The 26,687-nt window shown below is 40.2% G+C and overlaps 1 protein-coding gene across 1 annotated transcript in view; it reads left to right on the top strand.

Moving 5' to 3' along the window:
* Positions 1–26,687, top strand: part of LOC100026011 (protein-arginine deiminase type-4) — a 65,265-nt gene that overhangs the window by 11,122 nt on the left and 27,456 nt on the right. The window contains exons 2-4 of the mRNA XM_001376731.4: positions 14,817–14,997; positions 17,855–17,921; positions 26,406–26,473. Of these exons, the coding sequence (XP_001376768.3) occupies positions 14,817–14,997; positions 17,855–17,921; positions 26,406–26,473 (316 nt within the window). The remainder of the gene's footprint in view (positions 1–14,816; positions 14,998–17,854; positions 17,922–26,405; positions 26,474–26,687) is intronic.

Raw genomic sequence — 26,687 nt, 5'->3', positions numbered from 1 at the left:
CCACGATCTGATCCTGGGTCATCTGACTGCATGGTCTTTCCTCTGGACTGACTGACTGAAGCCTCTGGGTTCTTGCCTCCATGGCCTTGGTTGTTAGCCTTTGTGAGATCTCATATAGGCACAGGAGACCTGCAGCCCCAGTTGATCTGTTGATGAAACCCAAAAGTGATCCAACTGGTTTAGGACAACTATATCTCAAGCCATAAAAGGGTATGTTTAGACACACACAAACACCTTTCAAGAATTGCTCAGGTTGACAAATCCATCTATCAAGGCTTGGAGGACACCGTGAACTCTCACCCCTCACACTCTCCCACAGGATGTCCGTGAGGAGTGATGGAAAGAGGATTGGTCATGCAGTCAGCAAGGAAGAGGATTCAGAGCTCTCCACTGACACCAGGGAGCTCCGTGACTAACCTCTCTGAATCATGGTTTCTTTCTCTGCCAAAGGGGGCAGCTGCCCCTCTGGGCCATTGTGAAAGAGTTCTGAGAAGGTACCGGACAGCATCATGCCCAACTGACCTTTCTCCATCCTGACTGGAAGATTTTAGCCTTAGCCCTACTGAATTTTATCTAATTAGAGTTAGCCCATTTAATAGAATGCTGGTCCTAGAGTCCAGAAGGCTCATCTTCCTGAGTTCAAGTTCAACCTCAGGTACTCACTAGCTGTGTGACCCTGGGCACGTTACTTTACCCTCTTTGCCTCAGTTTCCTCATCTGTAAACTGAGTTGGAGAAGGAAATGGCAAACCTCTTCAGTATCCTTGTCAAGAAAACTCCAAGAATTATGCAACCATGGAAAAATACTCTTAATTAGTCAATTGATTGAAAAAAAAGAAAACTCCAAATGGGATCATAGAGAGTTGAACACAAATGAAAAATGACTAAACATTTAACCTCTCAGATCTCTGGCTCACTGAGCTCTTTTCCTTCAATCTTTCCTGTTTCCCTTTTCCTAGTTTTCCAATTCAATGTTTTTATTTTTTATTTTGGTTCTCATTCTTGTTGGCTTCTTAATTCAGGCCAGAACTGTGCTGAGCTGATTGTTAAATATTCTGTGTGAGCATTTACACCTTAGAAATTGGCAAAGACTATACATTAGATCTTGATTTATTGTTTTGTGGATTATCTAAATTTAAGAAAGTGATGAAGAAAATGTTAATAATGCACGTTAGAGGCAGGTAGGTGGCTTGATGGATAGAGTACCAGGCCTGAAGTTGAGAGGTCCTGAGTTCAAATTTGACCTCAGACACTTCCTAACTGTGTGACCCTGGACAAATCACTTAGTCCCAGTTGCCTAGACCTTACCACTCTTCTGCCTTGGAACTGATACTTAATATCAATTCCAAGATAAAAGATAAGAGTTTAAATATATATATATTACATATGTAAACAAATGCAGGTTAAATTTTGAAATGTGTCAAGAGTTTATTCCACTCACCCAAGTTGGTTGTTAAATATTCACCACTGGTTGTATTAACCTTACTGATAACCTTCCCACCCCATCCTCTTTTTCCTTAATTCTCATTGCTCCAGATCAGACATTTTCTTAACCCTTATCTTCCACCTTAGAATCGATACTATGTATTAGTTCTAAGGCAGAAGAGTGGTAAGGGCTAGGCAATGGGGGTTAAGTGACTTGTCCAGGGTCACACAGCTAGGAAGTGTCTGAGGACAGATTTGAACGCAGGACCTCCTGTCTCTAGGTCTGTTTCTCTATCCACTGAGCCATCTAGCTACCCCCCCCCAGATCAAGCATTCTTAAAACATTAATTATGTGTCTTGGACCCCTTTGCTCTTGTAAAACCTAGAAACTACTTCTTAAAAGAATATTTTAAAATATATACTTCATATATTTGTAAGTATATATTTAAATATATTTTTAATATATTTTTAAAAAGTTCAGAAGATTACAAAGGAAGCCAATTATATTGAAATATAGTTGTCGAAATACAAATCCATGTTGTTGAACCATTTCAGTCATGTCTGACTCTTTATGACCCTATTTGGGGTTTTCTTGACAAAAATTCAGTTGTGGTTTGCTGTTTCCTTTTCCATGGGCCCCGAGATAAGAATCCCTGATGGAATTAGAACTGGATAGGAGCAAAGAGATCAGAGTTGGGAGAAAAAGATTTACTTGTACAAATATTTTAGCAGCTCCTTTTGTAGCATCAAAGAATTGGAAATCAAGGGGTTGTCCATCAGTTGAGGAATGGCTGAACAAGCTGTGGTATATGGTTGTCAAGGAATACTACTGCACCATAAGAAATGATGAACAAAGTGAGTTCAGAAAAACCTGGAAAGGCTTCTATAAACTGATGCAAAGCAAAGTGGGCAGGACCAAGAGAACAGTGTATACAGTAACAGAAATATTATACCTTGATCAACCATGAAGCACTAAACTATTCTCAGCAAAACAAGGTCATAAGATAACCCAAAGGGACTCGCAATAAAAAATGCTGTCCACAGCCAAAGAAGGAACTGTTGGAATCTCGTTGCAGATCAAAGCAGGCCATCTTTCACTTTATTTCCTTCATGAGCTTTTTTTATTGTTTGTGTGATACATGTTTTCACATGAGGAATAGGGCAATATTGTATTACATGAAAACACTGATATAACCTACAACGGACCCTTTCTGCTCAGGTAGGGAGAGAAGGGAGAGAATGTGAATTGCAATATGTCAGAAAAAATTATTTCAAAACATCATTTTTACATGTAATTGAAAAGAAAAGGAATTTATGATTTTTATGAATATAATTCTACTGGGTGGGAGCTCAAAGACTCCCCCAAATGGCCTGAGCTGAGGCACAGTAACCCTGGTCACTCTCAGGGTGTTTGCTCAGTGACTGACTAGTTAGAAAGGACTAGAGGAGTAGGCTGGGTGCTGGGTCCTTCAACCCCGGGGCTTCCTGGGCCATAGAAGGTTCAGTGAGGAGTGGAGGACTTGGGTTCTTAAGAACGTACCCACGGGCGGCGGCATTCAGCTCTGAAGCATGAGTTCAGACTTTGGCAAAGGGCTGACTGACAGGGCAGACTGTCTGTGGTTACATAATCAAAGCATTCCACACCCCCTCACACCCATCCAGTTAGACAGCTTTTCAGGAGCCCTGGGAGATGGGACGGGGCCAAAGAAGAGATCAGGTGTTTATGAGACCCAGGAGGGCATCCCCTTATGGGGAGGTATCCTGGGACCAACATGGGATTGGGAGTCAAGAGACCTGGCTATGTGATCTTGGCTCAATTATCCTTCCTCTCTGGGTCCCACCTACAAAATGAGAAGATTGAATGAGAAAGACTGAAGTGCTTGCTGAGAATAGAGAAGTGTGTCTAATTTTCCTTGGAGAGCTCACTGTCAAGAAAGTGGGAGTAAGGCATCAGCACATATATTCAGTGTGTCTAGTCCTTTTAGTCGTGTCTGACTCTTCTTGACTCCATTTGAAGTTTTTTTTTTTTTTTGGCAAAGATACCAAAGTGGTTTGCCATTTTCTTCTCCAACTCATTTTACAGATGAGGAAACTGAGGCAAACAAGGTTCAATGACTTGTCCAGGGTCACACAGCTAGTAAGTATGTGAGGCTAGCTTTGAACTCATCTTCCCAACTCCAGCCCCAGCTCTCTATGTACTGTGGGGTCCCCTAGTAGCCTCTTAGTTTAGTTCTAGAACACTCCAAGAACCTATCATTTGGTTAGTGTGGAAAGACTGCTGTGCTCAAGGTAGGGTCCCAGTCCCAGCGCTGTCATTTCCCAGAATCCTAGACTCTAAGACTTGGATGAGACCCCAGAAGCCATCTTGTTCAACCTGTGCTTGAATAAGAGTCCCTTCTAAAGAAAGATCTCAGCAAGAGGTTCTCCTACTTTCCTCAAAGATTTCTGACTTAGTAGAAGCTCTTTGAGATTTGCTATGAAGGAAATATATACCCACTTGCTACCAACCTGATGGTAGCCTGGTCCTCTGGTGATGGAGTCATGAGTTCAGATCCCACCTTAATTATTCTCTGCCTCTGAATTTTCATTTATAAAATGTGTGTAAGGCTCAATGGCCTTCCTTCCCAACCCATAAACTCTTCTGTGACTCAGTGTCCTTATCTGTGAAATGGATGAATTAGACTACATAGGCTTTAAGTTCTCTTTGAATTCTAAATCTACAAGTTCAAGATCCTTTCCTTGATATCTTTCTAGCTTGATAGGTCCTGAGAATTTGTTCTTTGCTGGTGTAGTCTTTGGGAGGCCAACATTACTACCACATCTAAGCATATTGGGGTGCCTTTCATCATTGGAGGATGATATCTCATCCATCTAAGACCCTTAAACAAGGGCCTTAGAGAATTACCCCCCAAAAAGACGCTAGATGAGGCAAGAGGGGAGATCAGGGAGGGCTTTCTGGAGGAAGTAGTGATTGAGGTAGACTTCAAAGTATGGGAAGGAGTCTTCCATGGAAGATGAGGAGTGATCATTGATATCTCTTCCATCTAAAAATCTCAATCTGAAAAATCCTAATCCTTTACTTGTTTTCAAGGTTATCTTGTGAGTAGGTTATGGAGAAATGATCAGTCTCAGATTTAAAGCTGGAAGGGATCTTAAAGGCCAACCTGCTCATTTTACAGATAGAGAAACTGAGGCCTCAGGTGGTAAAGTGAGTTTACCACACATGAGGAAGGACTTGAATCCAGGACCCTTGAATCTAGAGTTAGTGTTCTTCTCAGTGTCAGTCCTGGCATCTAAGCTATAATATTGATCAATGGGAAATCCATGTTAGGATACTCAGGGTACCTGAATAGTCTCCCAGGAAAGACCAGAGGGAAATCATCATTAATCTAGATAGGGCTGCTAGGAACCCTGGAAAACTCATCTTTCTGAGTTAAAATCCACTCTCAGACACTTAAATCTGTGTGATTCTGGGCAAGTCACTTTGTCTTGATTTCTCCAACTGTAAAATGGATTAGAGAAGAAAAGACCTTAATTCAAATCTGGCCACAGAAACTTATTAGCTTTGTGATACTGCCCAAGTCACTTAACTCTGTTTGCCTCAGTTTCTCCATCTATAAAATGAGTTGGAGAAGAAAAGATATCAATTCAAATTTGATCTCAGATACTTATTAGCTGGATGACTTTTAAACAAGTCACTTAACCCTGTTGGCCTCAGTTTTCTCATCTGAAAAATGAGCCAGAAAAGGAAATGGCAAACCACTTTGCCAAGAAAATCCCAAAGGGGTCATGGAGTCAAATGTGACTGAACAACAACTAAATAGAACTCAGTTCAATTTGTTCTACAGAAATAAACTACCTTTGTATGATTGTCAAGGAGTCAGGTGTCCCGTGGGTGGGAATGTGTGTGATGTGAATGATATGTGTGACAGACTTGGTAATTTCCGAACAAGTCACAAGACACCCTACTCACTCCCTGTTTCACTGTCCTATACCTAGTTCCCTTCTTGCTGAACTCCTTGTCCTTAATCTGACCTGTCCTTTTTCTTACTTCCCATACCCAGTGGTCTTTTTTCCATTCTCCATTCCCATCCTTCTTGGTCTTTGTTGTTCCTTTTCAGTTGTATCTGATGCTTCGTGATCCCACTTGGAGTTTTCTTGGCAAAGATACTAAAATGGTCATCTTGTCCAATCTCTCTCTGTCTCTCTCTCTGTCTCTCTCTTTCTCTCTCTGTCTCTCTGTCTCTCTCTCTGTCTCTCTCTCTGTCTCTCTCTCTCTCTCGCTCTCTCTCTCTCTCTCTCTCACACACACACACACACACACACACACACACACACACACACACTTCCCGTTTTACTAGTGAGAAAACTGAAAGTGACTAAGTGACTTGTCTAGGGTCACACAAGTAAGAGGGGACACTGGAGGGATTTGGACCCAGGTTTGTTGACTACAGAGCCAGAGTTCTTTCTATTCTCCTACACTATCTGCCAAACCATTCTCTCTTCTCTTGTCTTTGGCAAGTTCTCTGCTCTTCCCTCCCACCTGAGAACTGAGGGCATCCTTCCAAGCCCAGTCCTTAGCCCTTAGTCCTTTCTCTCTGTCTCTCTGTCTTTCTGTCTCTCTCCCTTCCTCCCCCGCCTTCCTCCCCCTCAGCCTCTCAGACAGCACCTGACTCACATGGTTACAACCACCACCTGTGTAAGGATGGCTCCCTAACTGACAGGTCTATCCTTGACCTCTCCCCTCTTTCAGTTCAACAAGCATTCATTAAGCAAGTCCAACATGAAAGCACCTGCTGGCTACTTTCTAGTTCTAGTCAGGGAATTTGCCCTTAGGCAAAGTAATATAGTAGAAGCCATACTGAGTCTGGACTCAAAGGATTCTAGTCCTAGCTTTGTCATAGGAACACGGGATTTTAGAGTATGAAGAGACCTGAATGGGCACCCTGTGCCACCTATACCCCTCCCTCCCCAAATCACCCCTTCAGCCTATTCCACAAGTGAGTATCATGTCTTTGCTTAAAACCTCTAGGGAGGAGGAATCATTGACCCACTGAGGCAGTGGATTCCAGTTTGGGAGAGCTCTCTTTGTAGGAGACTTTCTCCTGATGTCAGACCTCAAATTCACCAATTGAAAACTTTTTTTATTACTCGTATTTCTGTTCTCTATGGCCAAGAAGAACAAATGGAATCTCCCTTCTGGGGTAGCAGCTCCTCAGATACTTGAATACATTTACTGAGGTCTCCTAATCTCTTCTGTCCTCTCTAACTCAATTCAACTCAAGAACTGGTGGATAGAACTTGGGATTTGGAGTCAGGAAGATGCGCGTACAACTTCTTCCTCAGACACAGATTAGTGGTAGGATCCTGGGTAAGTCATTTGACTATGCCTAGCCTCAGTTTCTTCATCCATAAAATGAGAATAATAATAGCATCTATTGGGGGCAGCTGGGTAGCTCAGTGGATTGAGAACCAGGCCTAGAGATGGGAGGTCCTAGGTTTAAATTTGGCCTCAGACACTTCCTAGCTATGTGACCCTGGGCAAGTCACTTGGTCCCTATTGCCTAGCCCTTGCCATTCTTCTGCCTTGGAACCAATACACAGTATTGATTCCAAGATGGAAGGTAGAGGTTTAAAAATAAATAAATAATAGCATCTACTTCAGAGGGTTGCTGTGAAGAAAAATAAGATAAACTACATAAAGCTCTTTTCAAACCTTATATTCAGCCTAGCTATTATTATGATTAAGCATTTATTTAAGCATTTCTTAAGTTTGGGATGCAAGGACAAAAATGAAAATAATTACTGTCCTCACTAAATTTACATTCTGTTCAACTAAATATCCAGGATAAAAGTCAGGCTTTTTTCTGATTGGTCTTCATATGAACATGACCTGTAGGTCAATATTCTCATCTGTAAAATGGGAAGAATCACATCATCAGTCCTTGTCTCACAGGATTCTTGTGAGATTCAAAAGAAACAACGTGATTGGGCATGACACAAATGTCAGCTATTATTACCCACTTTCCACAGCTTTTCTGAGATTTGTCTTCTTCCAAGCACTCACCAAACCATACCTGAATTAGCCCAACTTTTCTGATGGTTTTCTAGTGGCCTATTTCTTCCCACTCCATCAGTCCTATAATCATTTAATACTGCTTTAATCATGGCATACTTTAATATAAATGTCAAACTAAGCCCTGAAGAAGAGGTAAAATAAAATGCACTTCCTTCTCTTCTTTGCAGAAGTGTGGGACTATGGGTACAGAATATTGCATATACTGTCAGACTCAATTGCTATTGGTTGGTGAGTTTTGTTAAACTCTCTTTTTCTCTCTCTCTCTCTTTCTCTCTTTCTCTCTCTCTATCTGTCTCCCTGTCTCCTCTCTCTCTCTCTCTCTCTCTCTCTCTCTCTCTCTCTCTCTCTCTCTCTCTCTCTCTCTCTCTCTCTCTCTCTCTCTCTCTCTCTCTCTCTCTCTCTTTCTCTCTCCCTCTCTCCCCTTCTCCCTCCCCTCTCCCTCTTCCTCTCTCCCTCTTTTGTTCTATCTCTGTCTGTCTGTCTCTGTCTTCCTCTCCCCTCTCCTTTCTCTCCCTCTCCCTTCCTCTCATTTTCTCCTTCTCCTTTCCTTCTCTCCCTCCCTCCCCCTCTTCCCTCTTCTGTTCTGTCTCTATCTGTTTCTCTGTCTCCTTCTCTATCTCTGTCTCTCTCCCTCCCTCCTTCCCCTCTCTCTCTTCCTCTCTCCCTCTTCTGTTCTCTCTATCTGTCTCTGTCTCCCTCTCCTTTCTCTCCCTCTCCCTCCCTCTCTTTTTCTCCTTCTCCTTTCCTTCTCTCCCTCCCTCCCCCTCTTCCCTCTTCTGTTCTGTCTCTATCTGTTTCTCTGTCTCCTTCTCTATCTCTGTCTCTCTCCCTCCCTCCTTCCCCTCTCTCTCTTCCTCTCTCCCTCTTCTGTTCTCTCTATCTGTCTCTGTCTCCCTCTCCTTTCTCTCCCTCTCCCTCCCTCTCTTTTTCTCCTTCTCTTTTCCTTCTCTCCCTCCCTCCCCCTCTCTCCTTCTTCTGTTCTATCTCTCTCTGTGTGTCTCTCTCTCCCACCCCCCCACCTCCCCTTCAGCCTCTCGATTTGTTTCAAGGGGTGGCTCCCTAAATAGTAGTGTATTCAGAAAAAGAAACATCTGTAAGCCCACCCCCCAACCTGAAATGGTGTGATGCAAAGGGTTGGTCCTAGAAATAGAAGATAAGGGTTTGTATCCCAGCTAGGAAGTTTACTCACTGTATTCATGGGAGCCAATCATAGGATAAGAAAATTTCCTAAGAAGGGTTCTTAGAGACCACCTAGTCCAAGGGTTCTTAACCTGGAGATCCATGAACTTGCTTTTTAAAATATTTCAATAATAATTTAATTCTCCTTAGTTTCCTTTATAATACTATGAATTCTTATTTCACAAATTTAAAAACAATCTTCTGAGAAGGGGTTCCTAAGCTTCACCAGACTTCCAGGACATAAAAGGATCCAGGAGACAAAAATGGCTAGAGTCCAAAGCCTTCATTTTGCAAATGGGGAAACTGAGGTTCAGAGAAAAACGACTTACCCAAGATCATACTGTATATAATAAGTGTCAGAGATGGGATTAAGCACCTACATCTTCTGACTAAATCCAGCCCTCTTTCCTCTGCCCCAAGCTGTACCACTCAGGCTCATTAGGGAAGTCTTTCAAGCTTGACTACCTCTGCTTGCACTCCACTGTTAGGACCTTCTGTAACCTTAGGGGCACAGTGCTGTGATAAAACATTCAGTGGAAGAATAATAAAATAATGAGGATAATAAATGTCAGCCATGTCTGACATCCACAATGTTTTATATTTCTCTTTTTTTTAATTACTTTCCTTGATATTCTTCTTTATCTTTGGTTCTTCCAAATGAACTTTGTTCTAATTTTTTCAATTTCTATAAAAATTTTTCTTGGTAGTTTGGCTCTGAATAAGTAGATTAATTTAGGTAGGATGGTCATTTTTATTATATTAGCTCATCCTACCCAGGAGCAATTAATGTTTTTCCAATTGTTTAGATCTAATTTTAATTGTGTGAGAAGTGTTTTGTGTTGTGTTCATATAATTCCTGTGTTTGTCTTGGCAAATGGATTCCTAAATATTTTATATTGTCTAGAGTGATTTTAAATGGAATTTCTCTTTCTAACTCCTGCTGCTGAGTTTTTTTGGAAATATATAGAAATGCTGATGACTTATGTGGGTTTATATTATATCCTGCAACTCTGCTGAAGTTGTTGATTATTTCCACTAGCTTTTTAGTTGATTCTCTGGGATTCTTTTAGTAGACCATCATATCATTTGCAAAGAGTGATAACTTGGTCTCCTCCTTGCCTATTTTAATGCCTTCATTTTCTTTTTCTTCTCTAATCCCTACTGCTAGTGTTTCTAGCACAATGTTAAATAATAGAGGTGATAATGGGCATCCTTGTTTCACTCCTGATCTTATTGGGAAGGCTTCTAGTTTATCCCCATTGCAGATGATGTTTGCTGATGGTTTTAGATATCTACTGTTTATTATTTTTAGGAACGACCCTTCTATTCCATGCTTTCTAGTGTTTTCAATAGAAATGGGTGTTGTATTTTATCAAAGGCTTTTTCTGCATCTATTGAGGTAATCATGTGATTTTTGTTGGTTTACTTGTTAATATGGTCAATTATGTGGATGGTTTTCCTAATATTGAACCATCCTTGCATTCCTGGTATAAATCCCACCTGATCATAGTAAATAACTCTCGTGATCACTTGTTGGAGTCTTTTTGCTAGTATTCTATTTAAGATTTTTGCATCTATGTTCATTAAGGAGATTGGTCTGTAGTTTTCTTTCTCTGTTTTTGGTCTACCTGGCTTTGGAATCAGTACCATATTTATGTCATAAAGGAATTTGGTAAAACTCCCTCTTTGCTTATTCTGTCAAATAGTTTGTATGGTATTGGGATTAGTTGTTCTTTGAATGTTTGATAGAATTCACTTGTGAATCCATCAGGCCCTGGGGATTTTTTCTTAGGGAGTTCTTTAATGACTTCTTCAATTACTTTTTCTGAGATGGGATTGTTTAACAATTCTATTTCCTCTTTTGTTAATCTAGGCTTAGATTCCTCGAAGCACTTTTGAGCACCTATGTAATTTCATTAGCAAATGGCATTCACTTACCATCAAAAACTTTACTTAGTGATAACTCATGTATAACCAGTGAAATTGCTTGTCAGTTCCAGGAGGGGAGAGGGAAGAATGGAAGGATACAATATGAATCATGGAACCATGGAAAATATTTTTAAAATAATAAATAAACTTTAAAAAATTATACTTAAGTCCACATACTCAAAAACCTAGATCATAAACGTACCGCCATTTTAACTTGGGAGTCTTTGAAAAGCTGCCCAGGATTGGAGAAAGAGGTCTGTTTTTCAAGTTATTACCCTTGGGTTCAAGCTCTGTCTCTAACATTTGTTAGCTCTGGAAACTTGGGCAAATAAATCACTTTAACCTTCCTTCGTGAGCCTCATTTTCTTGATCTGTAAAATGGAGATAATACCTGCATTGCCTACCAGGAAGGATTTTTAATGAGTCAATGGCTTCTGAAACCTCTTTGAAAATGATGAAGCTTTGTACAAATGTGGAATGATGGTAAAAAACCTATTGGGACTTTTCCATATTGGGACTTTCCTCTTGATTTAATTCAATGACCATCTCTTCATTTATTAAGCATCTGCTACATGCAGGATACTGTATTGTCTCAGAGAGAGGTTCAGAGTTTAGATAAGGAAGTCCTTGGCCTCATGGAGCTTCCTGACTAGTGGGGGTTTGGGTAGGAGGACAATCTCCGTGTATTCAGAGGACTGAAATATGCAACATTACATCATCAATGCATTAGGGCTAGAGGATTTTAATTCATCAGTATAAGGAACTCTCACAGGAGGAAACATTCCCTACCAATGGGAATCAGGGCTTTCTTGACAATTTATAATCCTAAAGAACTGCTGGGGACACTGAGAGTTAAGTGACATGCTGGGGGGGGTCACTTGCCAATGTATAGGTAGGAATTGAGCTCAGGTCTTCTAGATCTGAGGTCAGCTCTATTTATTATGCCACACTGTCTGGAAACTCCAGTGAATAAGACAGGAATAACAACAATAGTAAAATGATCCATGGGGGATGCAACTAGGTGACTTAGTGGAATTGAGAGCCAGATATAGAGATGGGAGGTCTTGGGTTCAAATCTGGCCTCAGATGCTTCTGAACTGTGTGATGTGAAATAAAAGATGTAAGCTGAGAGAAACTGTTACTTCTTGAAATAGTGAAGGTAAACTGAAGGGAACCTGTTTCTTCAGCAATGACTGTTGTTCTCTGGCTGGCTGTGACTAGAGAGAACTGCTGAGGGAACCTGAGGCTGCTTATTGGTAATGGAGGTAAAACAAAGAAATGCTGAGGGATGTTACCACACAGAGATGCTGGTACATAGGGAATACTGCTCTAAATAGATACTGGAAGATATTCTGGGGTTTGCCTATTGACCCCCTACTGATTGCTGATGGATCAATCTATTTCCTAACCTCCTTCCTCCTTCACTCCCTACCTTAACCAACCCTCTCCACCCAGTTCTTCTTGAAGCCTTAGGCTTCTTCCCTCCCTCCTGAGTGAATTATAAATATACTCTAGTTGCTTCTCAGTGAAGGGGTTTATTGAGATAATAGGATGGGAAACTGAGGTAAGAGGGATAAGGATTTCCCTAATCTAAAGGAGGATTTGAGGAGTCACAAGTGTGACTCTTAGACAGTTAGGAAGATGGAGGACAGCAGCCCTTTCAAAATCTTCTTTCTTCTTCTTCACAAGAAATCAGTAAGGTCTCTCAGCTTAACCCCAGAAAGAAACAAAGTTCAAAGTCTCTAAGTTTTCTCCTGGCCAGCTCAACTCTCAAATAGACCACCTACTCAAAAGCTTCTCTTTTAGCTTCCACTGCTCAGAACCAGAGGGACAGAGACCCAGTCCCCAAAAGCTAAGTTTCTCTTCTCAGTGTCAACTTAAACTGTTCAGAGCCAGAGTAACCCCAAAAACCAATTCAGTCTCACAAAAGGTCTTTCAGCCAGCCTCAAACTTCCAGGGCGAGAGAGTGACTTCCAGTCAGAGACACAGAGACCAAAAGCTCCTTTTTGCTTGGATACTGTGGAAGAGGTAGATGCAGCTAGGTGGTGCAGTGAATAGAGTTCTGGGATCCAAGTAAGGGAGATCTGAGTTCAAATCTGGACTCAGACATTTACTTCCTAGCTGTGTGAGCCTGGACAAGTCATTTAACCCTATTGACCTCAGTTTCCTCATCTGTCAAATGAGCTAGACAAGGCAATGGCAAACCATCCAGGATCTTTGCCAAGAAAACCCCAAATTGTATAAACCAGTGGAATTTCTTTTCAACTCTGGGAAGGGGAAGGGAGGGAGAGAACATGAATCATGTAACCATGGGAAAATATTCTAAAGAAAAATATGGGGGAAAACCCCAAATGAGGTCATAGAGAGTAGGACATAACTGAAATAACAACAGAAACATAGAGGAGGAAGGAATTGACTCTTAAAATGTTAGAACTAGAAGAATCCTTAGAGATCATCTAGTCCAACCCCCTTATTTTACAAAGAAGGAAACTGAGGCTCAGGAAAGGAAAATGACTTGCCCAAGATCAAACCTAGAGTGAAGAATAGATCTGTGACTCAAGTTCATTTCTTTTGACTATTGTTTCTTGTCTTTAAAGACTGGATAGTAATAAGCAGACAAAGAAGGGAATCATTCTCACCAGACTGGTTTTTTGTTTGTTTGGTTTGGAGGATGGTTTTTAAACATATAACTTAATGCCTTGTTGTTGTTTTCTTTGTGTCGGGGATTGCCTGGGGGGGAAACAATGAACCGGTCACATAGAAGGAATAGGTTCTCTCTATTGACAGCACCTGTTTGCTGGTAGTAGTCATATAGTGCCAAGGAAATGAAAGGAAGCCCCCTTCTGGTGGATTCTGGAAGTATGTGGACAAAAGTTGCCCAGGATGGACATAGGTATGTGGGCTATTCTCTGCACCACTGGAGGGAATACCCATATCACTGAGACAGAACAAGAACATAGATCAATCAGAATGTTGGGATACTGGAGTGGATGCATTATTTTCTAAAAAGTTCCTATCATGTTCTTAATTTTAAAAAGTCTCTTACCTTTTTTCTTATTCTTTCAATACTAAGTTATTGGTTCCAAGGCCGAAGAACAGTAAGAGCTAGGCACTTGGAGTTAAGTAAATTGGCCAACGTCACACAACCAGGAAGTGTCTGAGGTCACATTTGAACCCGGGACTTTCTATCCTCAGTCCTGGAGCTCTGCCCCTTGAGGCCAGGAGATGGGGCTGTGATTTTTAGTGATGTTCTTTGTCCAAGATGCTCAATCCCAGCTTTCGTTCTCTAGATCTAGAATGCTTTCTTTCCTCAACGCCAACCCTTGGATTCCCCAATTCCCTTCAAAACCTTCCCAAACCATATCATCTGTGCACTAGCTATCTTCCTCCTCCTTTCACCACAACCTGGGCTCTGCCTCTGGGATGCTGGGTATTCATTGGTGATCTTATCTTGCCCAGAAGCAGGCTTCAATGTCACATAAAAATATTGATAACAACAATAATGATCATTAGTAAAGCACTTACTTTGTGCCAGGTACAGAGCTAAGCACTTTACAATCATTATCTCACAACAACTCTAGAAGGTAGGTGATATTATTCCCATTTTAGAGCTGAGGAAACTGAGGAAGAGGTCAAATGACTTGCTCAGTCACACAGCTAGAAATAAATGTCTAAGGTTGGATTTGAACTCAGGTCTTCTTGCTCCATGTCTACTGCACCATCTCCCTGCCTTTCCAGACATTTACAACATCACTATGCCCTTGGGCTTTTGTTTCTCCTCTTCTTTTCCAATTCTCCTTTATGGAATGGAAGTTCTTCAAGGGCAGGGATTGTCTTGTTTTTGTGTCTGGCTCATAGTACAACACCTGGCATTTAGTGAGTGCTTAATAAATGCTTTCCTCTTTTCATTCCTCTTTACCTTCCTCCTCCCTCCCTCCCTCCCTCCCTCCCTCCCTTCCTTCCTTCCTTCCTTATTTCCATCCTTTTCCTTCCCTCCTGCCTTCATTTCTTCTTTCCTTCGTTCATTCCTTCCTTCCTTCCTTCCCTTTCCTATTCAGTAAAATATAAATCAGTGCATCAGTTTACAGTTACTCCTGGTAATGATGACGCTATTACTGCCAGGTGGAGGTAAGGAAGTTGGGTACAGTGACACTAATTAATCCTTTGACTTCATGAGTCTCTCTCCTACTATCTCCCTGATCCAGATGTGCCCCAGCCAGCTGCAAGTTCTTTGAAATCTCTGCCACATCAGGAGTGGTTATTGACATCTTCAACTGCCATCCTGTCAAAAAGTCACCCTCAGGCACATCCAAATGGCTACTGGAGCCTGGAGTGGAGGTGACACTGAAGATGAAAGCCCCGAGCTCCCTTCTGAATGATGAAAAGGTGAGTATGATAGTGGATGAGAAAATTTGAGAATTAGGGTTGGTCTCTGACCTCAGAGGCTCAGTATTCATCTCAGACCCAGAATGTGATTTTGTTTGGAAAACCCATTGCTGTCCAATGCCCTTAGTGCATCAGACAGTAAATGTCCAAAGACTGGGAGACAAAAACTGGAGTTTTTGCTGGGGCTTTGTTACTGGTTGACAAAGTGACTTTGAACAAATCCATTCACTCCTTGCAGTCTTAGTCTCCCTGTATAAAAAAGTGTCAGTACTAAAGCTGGTTGAGGCAGCCATGTGGCTCAGTAGTATAACCGCGAAAATGTGGTTTGCCAAGACTGTGAATTGCCAAAACTGTAAAGGTTTCGGCCAAACTGTAAAGATAATTTTTAGTGTTTTGATTTAAAATCTAAAATTAAGTGGTCACCATGGGAAATTCCCAAATATAAAAATACCCAAGTCAGCTGGGTTTTATGGAGATTTTAATTAATATAAATGAAGGAATTAAGGGAAGGAAGAGAGAGAGAGAGAGAGAGAGAGAGAGAGAGAGAGAGAGAGAGAGAGAGAGAATAGTAGAAAGGGCCTAGGCCAAATGGCCTAGGCCTGAGCTTAAGGGAGAGCAAGTCAGTCTTTATCAATCACCACAAGATCATCTCAAGCAAGTTCCAGTCCGCCACTGAATTCCTAAACTCCTGAACTGAGTTCAGAGTCTCAACTGAATTCAATTGACCTCCTTTTAAAGAGAATTTTCTCTTATGTCACCTCCCCTAAATTTTCACATCTACCAATCATAGTAGATGCTTTTTCCCAGGACTGCCCATTCGTAGTTCTCACCACTCTTTAGTTCTCACCTTCTCTGGGTGGATTATATCTTCTGAGTACTTCACACCTCTTTTGTTAAGCTTGCCTTTTGTAAGTTGCTTGACCTTTTAGTGATTAATTTAACCTTTATAGGTATTTAGCACCTTTTTGTATTAGATCTAAAAATAGACCTAGCTTAAGTTTCTAGCTTTACTATAAGTATGAGTTAGGGACTTTCATTGTTCAATCAGGAGTTTTCAACTTTATCTTCCCCTAAGGCACTGTCTGAGTAGGGTGGAGTAATTTTAAAAGTTCTCAATACATTCTTAATCAAGTACCTCCATTGTTAAAAATGGGGAATAGCTTAATCAAATCTTCTGAAGTAGAGTCTAAACAGTTTTAAGATTCACAGTAGATAGAGTCAGGCCTGGAGGCAAGAGGTCCTGGGTTTAAATCTGACCTCACACACTTCCTAGATGTGCAACAACCCTAATCTCCTATCCCTTAGTACTCTTCTGCTTTGGAACCAGTACTTATTGATTCTAAGACAATTGGTATGGGTTTTAAAAAAATTAATACTGTGGAGGAGGAGAAAAAGAAGGAGGAAGAGGAGGAGAAAGAAATATTCATATGTTATGTCATTTAGTTCTCTTAACAAGTCTAAAGTAAGTGTTATTATGACTCCCATTTAACAGATGAGAAAACTGAGGCATACAGAGGTTAAGTGACTTAACCAGGGTCATACAGCTATAAAGTGTATGAGATAAGGTTTAAAAGTGGGTCTTCTTGACTGCAAGTCTAGCACTATATGTGATAGCTAAGGCATTGGTGAATAGAGTCAAGGTCTAAAAAATATTAAATTAGTACATTGCACTGAAATGAGCATAAGTATAGCTTTATGCTTAGGCTTTTAAAAATCAACTTTATAAGTACAAGTTAGAAGAGAAATGGCTAAATAGCCCTCTTCTCCCAGCTTCACTTCTGAATCTTGGGAGTTCTCCATCGTGCCTCAATTGCCTTCTCACCATGGAATATCCCTCCACTTCTTGTGCCCCTCTCTATTGGTGAATTCCCCTTGGAAGCCATCCATATTCACTGCCAAGGTATCCATCTATACTGACTCTTAATTCTCTCCCAGGATTTGCTCCTGATTGTCTAGACTTCATCATACCCACTAGGTGGGTACCTTCCCTTCCTCTCCTTTCCACTTTTTAGTTCTCTTTTTTCCCTTTGTCTTTGGGGGCTTGTATTTGTATTCCCAGAGTTTAGCACAGTGCCTGGCATATAGTAAGCATTTACTAAAAGCTAATTGACTTGAAAAAAGATCTGGGAGGTTTAGAGTACTGCAAGTTAAATATGATCAATATGATGTCAGTAAAAGAAAAGTACATGTGGCCTTGGACTATGGTGAGAGGTAGCATCCAAGACTAGGGAACTGATGGTCCTGATTTATTTGGTCCTTGACAGATCACATCTGGTATTATGTTCATTCTTGAATGCTTCCTTTTAGGGAGGACAGAACAAACTGAAGGGTTTCTAAAAAAAGGCAACTAGAATAGTGAAAGATCTCAAGATATCTCCACATGGGGATGATTAAAGGATATTGGGGATATTTAGATTAGAGAAAAGAAAACTTGAGGCAGGGAATGAAATAGCTGTTTGCGAGTATTTGAAGGAAAATCATTTAGAAGAGTGATTAGATTTTATTTCTTCAATCCTTGAATGTAGAACAATAGCAATAATAATAATAGCTACCATTTACATAGTACTGTAAAATGTACAAAGAGTTTTACAAATATATTTAATTTTATCCTTTATTAATTATAACAGCTAACCTTCCCTCTGTTGATTATCTCCCTGGTATATAGTTTGATTAAGGTTTGGACTAGGATCTTCCTAACTTCAGTTCTAGTACTATGCTCCCAGCTGTCTAAGTAACTAATGCTCTTGCATTTCATGAACATTAGGCCACCATGTTTTTTGGTCTCACCCCTGCCCTCTGGTGACAGAGAATTTGCCATTGGATAAAATCACAAGTGCCTTTTTACATTGCTCTGCAGGTCAAGATTTCTTATTTCACATCCAAATCAAGTTCTGTCCAGGCCTTGCTCTACCTCACTGGTGTCCGTAAGTAACATTTCCAGTTTTATTGGGATCTCTAACCTTCAAAGTCCTCATCTGTTTAGACAGTTAGGGGAGGCTCTGACTATTAGAAAAATGACCAGTTTTGTGGTTTCTAATTCTTGCTCCTCTACTAACATCCTCTCTGAATACCTTTTGGGATGTTGAGGCAACCCCATTTTCCAGAAGGTTACGCTTGAAGAGGGTAAAGTGTTGGTTGGGGAATTGGGCTCCATCTGAACACATTTTAGGAGGATATTTATACTTTGGAGAGCATCCAGAGGAGAGCAACCAAGATGGGGAAGATCAGCTTAAGGACTTGGGGGTGTTTGATGTCCATTAACAATAATGTGCCCACATGAGGTAGAAGCATTGCTGATAAAACATAGAACACAGGCATTCTCGGATCAGAGAATTACAAGATATGAAATAACCTTATTAAATAGTGAAAACATTACCTTAAAATGTTGTACTACTCTTAACCCTGCCACCTTGCTTCCAGATTTACCAACTTCAGGAGAACCATTACACAATTGTGAAACATTAGTGTCCATGGCAGAAAAGGCTCGAGATAATCTCTTGGACACTCCCTTAGACAATGCAGATCTGATTTTATTTACCGATGGTTCCTCTTTTATGAGAGATGGCATACGTTACACTGGAGCTGCCATAGTCTCAGAATTTGCCACTGAATGGTCAGCTTCACTACCTTCTAACATTGGTGCTCAAGGAGCAGAACTCATAGCTCTGAAGCAAGCTTGTATAATTGCCAAGGATAAAAAGGCAACAATTTATATGGATTCTAGATATGCTTTTGGCATTTGTCACTCAGTCGGAATGTTATGTCTCCAGAGAGGATTTTTAACCTCAGCTGGAAAATCTATAGCTAATGCAGAAATTATTAATGAAGTTCTTTCTGTTCTCCAGTTTCCTGAAGCCCTAGCTGTAGTTCATTGTTCTGCCCATACAGGTGGCACTGACCCTGTCTCTAGAGGAAATGATCGAGCAGATGCCGCTGCAAAGCTAGCAGCCATAGAAGGAACGGAATTAATTTTAACATTAACAACCATAATGATTTAAATCTACCACTTTCCTATAATGAAAAGGAAGTGGAAAAATGGAAACAAAAATTCAAAGCAAAACAAATTAATGGAGTATGGGTGTCATCTGAAGAAAAACCCCTGCTCCCTAGAAGTTTCTATAACCAAATTTGCCAATCTATTCATAAAAATGGTCATTTTGGCACCCAGGGCATCGTGGACTCTGTCAAGAGAGTATGGATAGCCCCTGGTATAACTACTATAGCCTCTAAAGTGTGTTCAGCCTGCTCTACCTGCCAGGCATATAACCAACATGCATTTCGTGGCAAAGCCTTTGGTGGGTGTCCTCTGGCTTACACACCCTTTGAGCACTTGCAGATAGATTTCATAACGATGCCAAAGGCTGGACATTATAAATTTTCTCTAGTCATAGTAGATCAACTGACCAGATGGCTGGAAGCATTTCCTACAGCCCGAGCCACAGCAGCTTTTGTTGCTAAGGTGCTTTTAAAAGAAATTATTTCTCATTTTGGCCTGCCAGCATGTATTGATTCTGATAGAGGAAGTCATTTTACTGATTCTGTCTTAAACCAAATATATTCTTGCTTGGGGATAACTTCCAAATTCCATGTTCCATATCATCCCCAGAGCTCAGGCCAAGTTGAAAGGATGAATAAAGAACTTAAAACTATGATTGGAAAATTATGCACTGAGACCCATTTAAAATGGCCTGAAATTCTCCCTCTGGCCCTATTTTATCTTAGAAGCAGGCCTAGAGGAGATTTACATATTTCACCATTTGAGATGCTTTTTGGACATCCGCCTATACAAGCTAAACCTTTTCCCCCTGCATATACCTCACTATTAGGGGAGATATTACTATTGCTTCCTATATACAGGAGTTACAGCACAAACTACATGAACTTCATGAATCTGGAGCTGCAGTACAAGCTGGACCACTAGACTTTTCTCTGCATGACCTGAACCCAGGAGACAAAGTTTATATTAAGAATTTCAAGCGAACTGGAACAACTCAGCCTTCATGGGAAGGACCATTCCAAATATTTTTAACTACTCCAACATCTATAAAGATTGGAGAAAAGGACTCTTGGATTCACTGCTCACGTGTGAAGAAAGCACCTTCTGCTGAGACTAATTGACTGTAACCTATCGCATGAATTGGTGATAATAATCCATAGACAAATGGATGATGTTTTTTGAGAACACATTGAATTACTGATTTTTTCCCTTATTTTTCCTTATTGCTTTTCTTTTGATTAGAATATTTGATTTTTTCTCATTTCTTATACAATATAAATATTATTTTTCTGCAGTAATACAAGTTTAATATATATACATATATATATATTCTTGCTATAAGCTTTAAACTATGGGAACCTGCCATTTATTGATAAAATATTATAGGACTGTGATTCCAGAAAATGGGATAAAAACAAGGAGCACAGACTTAACCTGAATAGTGCCAAAAAGGAACACACAGGAAATACTAATGTGAGACTCGAGGTTGTGACGCTTGACATACGTTAAGTCGTAGGACTTCCTTGTATCTACACTCTTTGTGAAGTACTCATACAAGTACAAAGTTTGACTATCATGCTGGCTCCCTATATCCCTGAGAATGAAAAAAAAGTCAAATGAGGTTATGACATTTACCCATCAAAATAGAATTCTAATTCTTCTCTTCTTATATTATGGCAACTTCCTGTAGTCTTGGCTACGAATGGCTAAGTGAAATATTACTGCATTCTGTCCTACATACTTGTGGGATAGAAATTACTTTAAATTGGACCTATACAAAGACCTATTTTGAATTTTTCCTTATGTTTTTGATTGTTTTTTTCTTTTCTTTTGATAATTGACTCATATACCCCCATAACTCAACATTGCATTCTGAGCTAAACTTGATGTTTTTTAACACCTACTTCAGGGGGGATTGTATTTTAATTTAAAATCTAAGAATTTTTTTGTTTGAGATTGTATTTTTATAAAAATCCAAGAATTTTGATTTTTTGTTTAAGATTGTACTTTTATAAAAATTCAAGATTTTGATTTTGTTCAAGAAAAGATCTTCAAGAAAGAAGCTTGAAACTTTTATATCCAGAGAATGAACTGTTACAGAAAGATGCCGGAAACCCTACACTTCATCAAGAAGATCAAGAATGAACTTTGGATATGATTGATTGAACTGAACTTTGATTGAACATTTATTGTAAATGTACACATTCATGCCAAAAGGGACTGCCCCTAATTTGGCTTTCTGTCAATGCGCCTAGCAAAACATTGGTTTTGCTTTCTTTTCTTTTCTATTTCCTCCCTCATTATTCTAATTTCTCTTAGAAAATTGAATATTGTGTATATCTATAGTTAGAAGTGCATTTAGTATTACAAAATGATTATGTTAAATGATCAATGGGGAGACTAGTCTCCCAATGATCATCAGGGGGGATAATAAATCTTGAAATTTCTCAGACTTGTGAATGTTAAAAATTTCCACCTTGAGGAATCCTCCATTGGAACAAATTCCCTACTGGAAACATTCCCCATTTTGATGTGAAAATTCGCCAGGATCAGAAATGAGAGGACCTCTACTCCACCTGTACTTAAGACTGCTTTAGGGGAGAAAACTCCTTGCTATGGGAGGACCTCTACTCCATCTGTACTTAAGACTGTTTTAGGGGAGAAAACTCCTTGCTAAACAATGAAAGTACTTGGACCCATGCTTATAATAAGGCAAGGAGTTCTTTGAGCCATGCCTGTTTTTAGAATTGATACAATGGGATGCTAGGTACCTAAAACGGTCGGCAAGTTTTCTCTTGATGAGATTAGTTGACTCAGCTGTGTTTTCACTGGTTCAGACTTACTGAGGAGATTGGTCGACTTAGCAGGAATTTAGATGGGCAGTCCTTTGGAAAGCGTCTACAGTGATTGGTAGATGTAGGGACTTAGGGGAGGTGACATGGAAGAAAGGACCCTATATAAGAAAAAGCAGAATCTCTTGAGGATATAGATATCCTTTTGGAGAAATCCTTTTGGAGGATCTCTGATAAGAATCGCTTGGGAAGAATCTCTTGAGAGAGGCTCTGGAGAAGGGAAGCTCTTGGAGGACAATCTCTAAGGAGGTCTCACTGGATCTCTCTCTGGTGAAGTCAGCTGAGATGGATGCTAGGTACCTAAAAGGGTCGGGCAAGTTTTCTCTTAATGAGATTAGTCGACTCAGCTGTGTTTTCTCTGGTTCAGACTTACTGAGGGGATTAGTCAAATTAGCAGGAATTCAGATGGGCTGTCCTTTAGGAAACATCTACAGTGATTGGTAGATGGAAGAACTTAGGGGAGGTGACATAGGGAAAAAACCCTATATAAGAAAAGGTATCTCTTGAGCAAAAGAGGCTTGGAGATCCTTGGATCCTGAGAGATAGATCCTTTTGGAGGAGGCCCTTTGAAGATCTCTTGAGAAGAAGTCCCTTGGGAGGCTGACTCTGGCTGGAACTCCCTCTGGGGAGACTCTGTTCCCAAGACATCCTTACGTAAGACAAACTTTGTGGTGACTGATAAAAGACTGACTGACTGATCTCTCTCTCTTAACTCAGGTCTAGGCCATGTTGGCATAAGGCCCTTCATACTTATTCCTTTCTTACTCTTTCTCTCTTTCTTTGATTACTCATTGTATTATTAATTAAATTCTCTATAAAACCCAGTTGACTTGGGCATATTCATAATTTGGGAATATATTCCCTGGCGACCACCTTATATTTGATTTAAAAACCAAGACACTGTAGTGAAATATATTTTCTGTGGTCAAATTTACTCACCCTCTCTTATATCTATCACAATTTACATCTTCTACCATTTTAACTCACTACAGCCTGGAGATGACACAAGCTCAGCAAAGGAGACACGAGATTCATCTTCAAGTGACTAACAGGCTCTCTGAGGGAAGAGGGATCCGACTTGGTTCTGGTTATCCTGAGAGAGTAGAAATAGGGACAATTTGTGGAAGTCACAAATATCAAGCTTGGGCTTGACATCAGAATAAATTTCCTAATGAATTAGAGTTGTCCCAAAGAAGAATGGACTGCCTCTGAGGCTTGTTGGCCACCTCCCCTTCAGTGGAGGTCTCCAAGGAAAGCCTGCAAGACCTCTTCCTTGGGATGATGAAGGGGTTATTCTTTCAGAAATGGGTTGGACTACATAGCCTCTAACATCATGGGATTATATATCTAGAGTTGGAAGGAACCTTGCCTAACTCTCACTTTACAGATGAGGAAACTGAAACTCAGGGGGGAAAAGGAACTTGTCCAGCATCAAATATCTAAGTAGCACAGTGGGTATTTGGAATTCAGGAAGATCTATGTTCACATTCGATCTCAAATAAATACTAGTTGTATTACTTCGGCAAGTTTTTTTTAACCTCCATCTGCCTTAGTTTCCTCATCTACAAAATAGGAGTAATAATGGTTTGTTATGAAGATTGAATGACATAGTACTTTACAAAGCTTAAACCACCATAGAGAGGGCAGCTAGGAGGCTCGGTGGATAAAGTACCAGGCTAGAGACAGGAGATTCTGGGTTCAAATCTGACATCAGACACTTCCTAGCTGTGTGACCCTGGGCAAGTCACTTAACCTTCATTGCCTAGTCCTTACTATTCTTCTGCCTCAGATCCACTATACAGTATTACTTTAATTTTATTTTTTAAAATTGTTCTTTTATTTATTTTTTTAAACCCGCCATATAAATGTCAGTTTTTATTTTTGTGGGAGGCAGGATTTGAACCCAGGGCTTCCTGACAGAAAATTTGGTACTTTTTTCTTATGGTCCTAAGCTGGAAGGAACATGCCTCATGATGAATTATATGCCATTTGACTTGCATAAATTTGGAGAAGTTCCTCTCCAGGTTGGCTACAGTAATTAATTTTTCAGATGCAATTGTGCCATCTAACAAAACAAAAAAGGCTGGTTTTTGAATGTGGGCAGCTGGGTAGCTTAGTGGATAGAGAGCCAGACCTGGAGACCTCCAGTCTCAGATGCAATTGTGCCATCTACCAAAACGTAGAAAGGCTGGGGGTGGCTTTAGACCTTATTTTCAGTCTTAGAATTGATACTGAATATTGATTCCAAGACAGAAGAATGGTAAGGGCCAGGCAATGAAGGTTAAGTGACTTGTCCAGGGTCACACAGCTAGGAGAAGCTTTTCTTAGACACTTTGTTAATCGGATGTAATTTGAAATTGTCTCTTCTCCTTTGTAGTCATTTGTCTCCCTCTAATACCTGCTCCTTGTGTGACCTTGGAAAATCACCACCTAAACTTTAGTTCTTCATGTGTAAAATGAGGGAATGGGACTAGATGGCTTTTCATCTCAACCCATTATCTTTTAATAACCCTAACCATGGTTGTGTAAGATATCCTTCCATCCTTTTCTTATTTTAAAAACCGTTGTGACCTCTTATATTTATGACATATACTTATTTGTAGCTTATGTGGCATAAGGAATTGGTCTAAATCTAATCTCTGATTGCTTTCCCAGCAGTTCTTATCAAATAGGGAATTTTTAACTCAGTGGCTGATGCCTTAAATTTTATGAGCATCACCACGTTTGTTGGCTGACTTGTATCTTCTGTGAGATTTAAAATGGTTGAGGTCTTAAACTGTAGTGATTAAAACAGTGGAAGATATAAATTGTGATAGATATAAGAGAGGGTGAGTAAATTTGACCACAGAAATATGTTTCACTACAGTGTCTTGGGTTTTAAAATCAAATATAAGGTGGTCGCCAGGGGAAAATTCCCAATTATACAATTACCCAAGTCAATTGGGTTTTATAAAGATTTTAATTAACAATACAATTGAGTAATCAAAGAAAGAGAGAGAGAGAGTAAGAAAGGAATAAGTATGAAGGGCCTCAAGCCAATATGGCCTAGACCTGAGTCTTAAAAGAGAAATCAGTCAGTTTTTTAACACTCACCGCAAGGTCTGACTAAACAAGGATTCTAGTAACACCAGGCCAGCGTCCTTCCTCAAAGAGTCTTCCAGCCAGAGATTGTTTCAAAGGGCCTCTCTCAAGAGCCTCCAGAGCTCCTACCCCAGAGGGACAGAGCCCCTCAGAGGAGTTCCTCAAAGAACTCTCCTTCAGGATGAGAGTCAGAAATCGAGATCCCTGAATGAGTCTTCTCAAAATGAGCTCCCTCAGAATCAGATCCAGCTCTTCTCTGAGCTCTTATTTTTAAAGGCAAAATCTCCTATGTCACCTCCCCTAAGTCCTTACATCTACCAATCACTGTAGATGTTTCTAAAGGACTGCCCATTTTGAATTCACAGCTGAGTAGTTTTAATCTCTTTAGTAAGAGAGAAAAAAATGCTGCTGTGTTGACTAATTTCATTAAGAGAAAACCTCTAAGTTTTCACCTTTTAGGTTTAAGTAGTTTACAAGTTGCCCCACCTTTATAGGTACTTAGTATCCCATTCTAAAATAGTCATGACTCAAAGAACTTCCTGTCCTTTCCATAAGCATGGGTCAAAGCACTTTTCATTGTTCTCAAGGAGCTCTCTGTCCTAAAGCCGTCCTAAGTAGGGTGGAGTAGGGATATTCCCAAGGCAAGGAGCCCTCACATTCAAGTAGAATTCTCACTATCTGCTAGGGAATTTTTTAAGTAGAAGATTCCCCAATGGGGGAAATTTCCAACATTCATAAGTCTGAGAAATTTTGAGGTTTACACTTCTCTGTGTTATAGTTGCTGCTTTTACAAACAACTTCTTAAAATTGTGTTAAAGCTAAAATTTTATTTTTCAATTTTCCAAATCAAATTTTTTATAGATTTTATTAAGTTGTCTGCATTCTTGCCCCCTCCAAAAGAGTCATTCCTTATAATAAAGAACTTTTTAAACAGAGCAAGAGAAAACATCAACTAAACTAATCAACATACCAAAGAAATTTGAAATTATAAGCAATGTCTCCACCTATGGACCTACTTCTGTAAAGTAGCTTGGGTGGGGTTTTTTCGTATCTTTTCTTGGGGGCTCAGCTTGTTCTTTATAGATAATGAATATTCAGTTTTGATTGTTTTCGAGAGGTTAATATTTCCATTTACGTTGTTTTCCTGGCTCTGCTTACTTCTCTCTGCATCAGTTCATATAAGTATTCCCATGCTTCTCTGTACTCTTCATGTTTGTCCTTTCTTATAGCACAGTGATATTCCATTATATTGATGTACCCCAACTTGCTTAGCTACTCCTCAGTCAATGGACACCTACTTTGTTTCCAGTTCTTTGATATTCTAGAAAGGGCTGCCAAAAATATTTGGGGGGATGCATGGGGAGCCTTTTTTTTAGTGACCACCTTGGGGTCTATACCTAGTCATGGGATACCTGGAGCAAAGGGTATGGGCACTAAAGTCTCATTTCATTAACATCTTCTGTTGGCTCCCATTTCAGAAATCTCCCTGGATGCTGATACTTGTCGAAACGGCAGAATAAAGCCTACCAAAGCGAAGATTGACAAGGTAAGCATGAGGAGGGGGAGGCTGTTGACTCGTTGTTCCCAGTCTGTTCTACATCTCCCAGCATGGTGAGAGAATTTAGGGAGCAGCAGCTCAGACCTGTGACAGACTTAGACAAGGCATGTTTGCCACAGATCCACTCTACAAAGCAGATCCCATGTGGTGTCACTGAAAACCTTAGATTGGTCTTCTAGGATGTAGAATTTTGAATATATGT

Source organism: Monodelphis domestica, chromosome 4 (assembly GCF_027887165.1).
Source record: "Monodelphis domestica isolate mMonDom1 chromosome 4, mMonDom1.pri, whole genome shotgun sequence".
NCBI classification, from domain to species: Eukaryota; Metazoa; Chordata; class Mammalia; order Didelphimorphia; family Didelphidae; genus Monodelphis; species Monodelphis domestica.
Note: the sequence above shows the minus strand (reverse complement) of the source record. Positions and strands in the feature narration are given on the sequence as shown.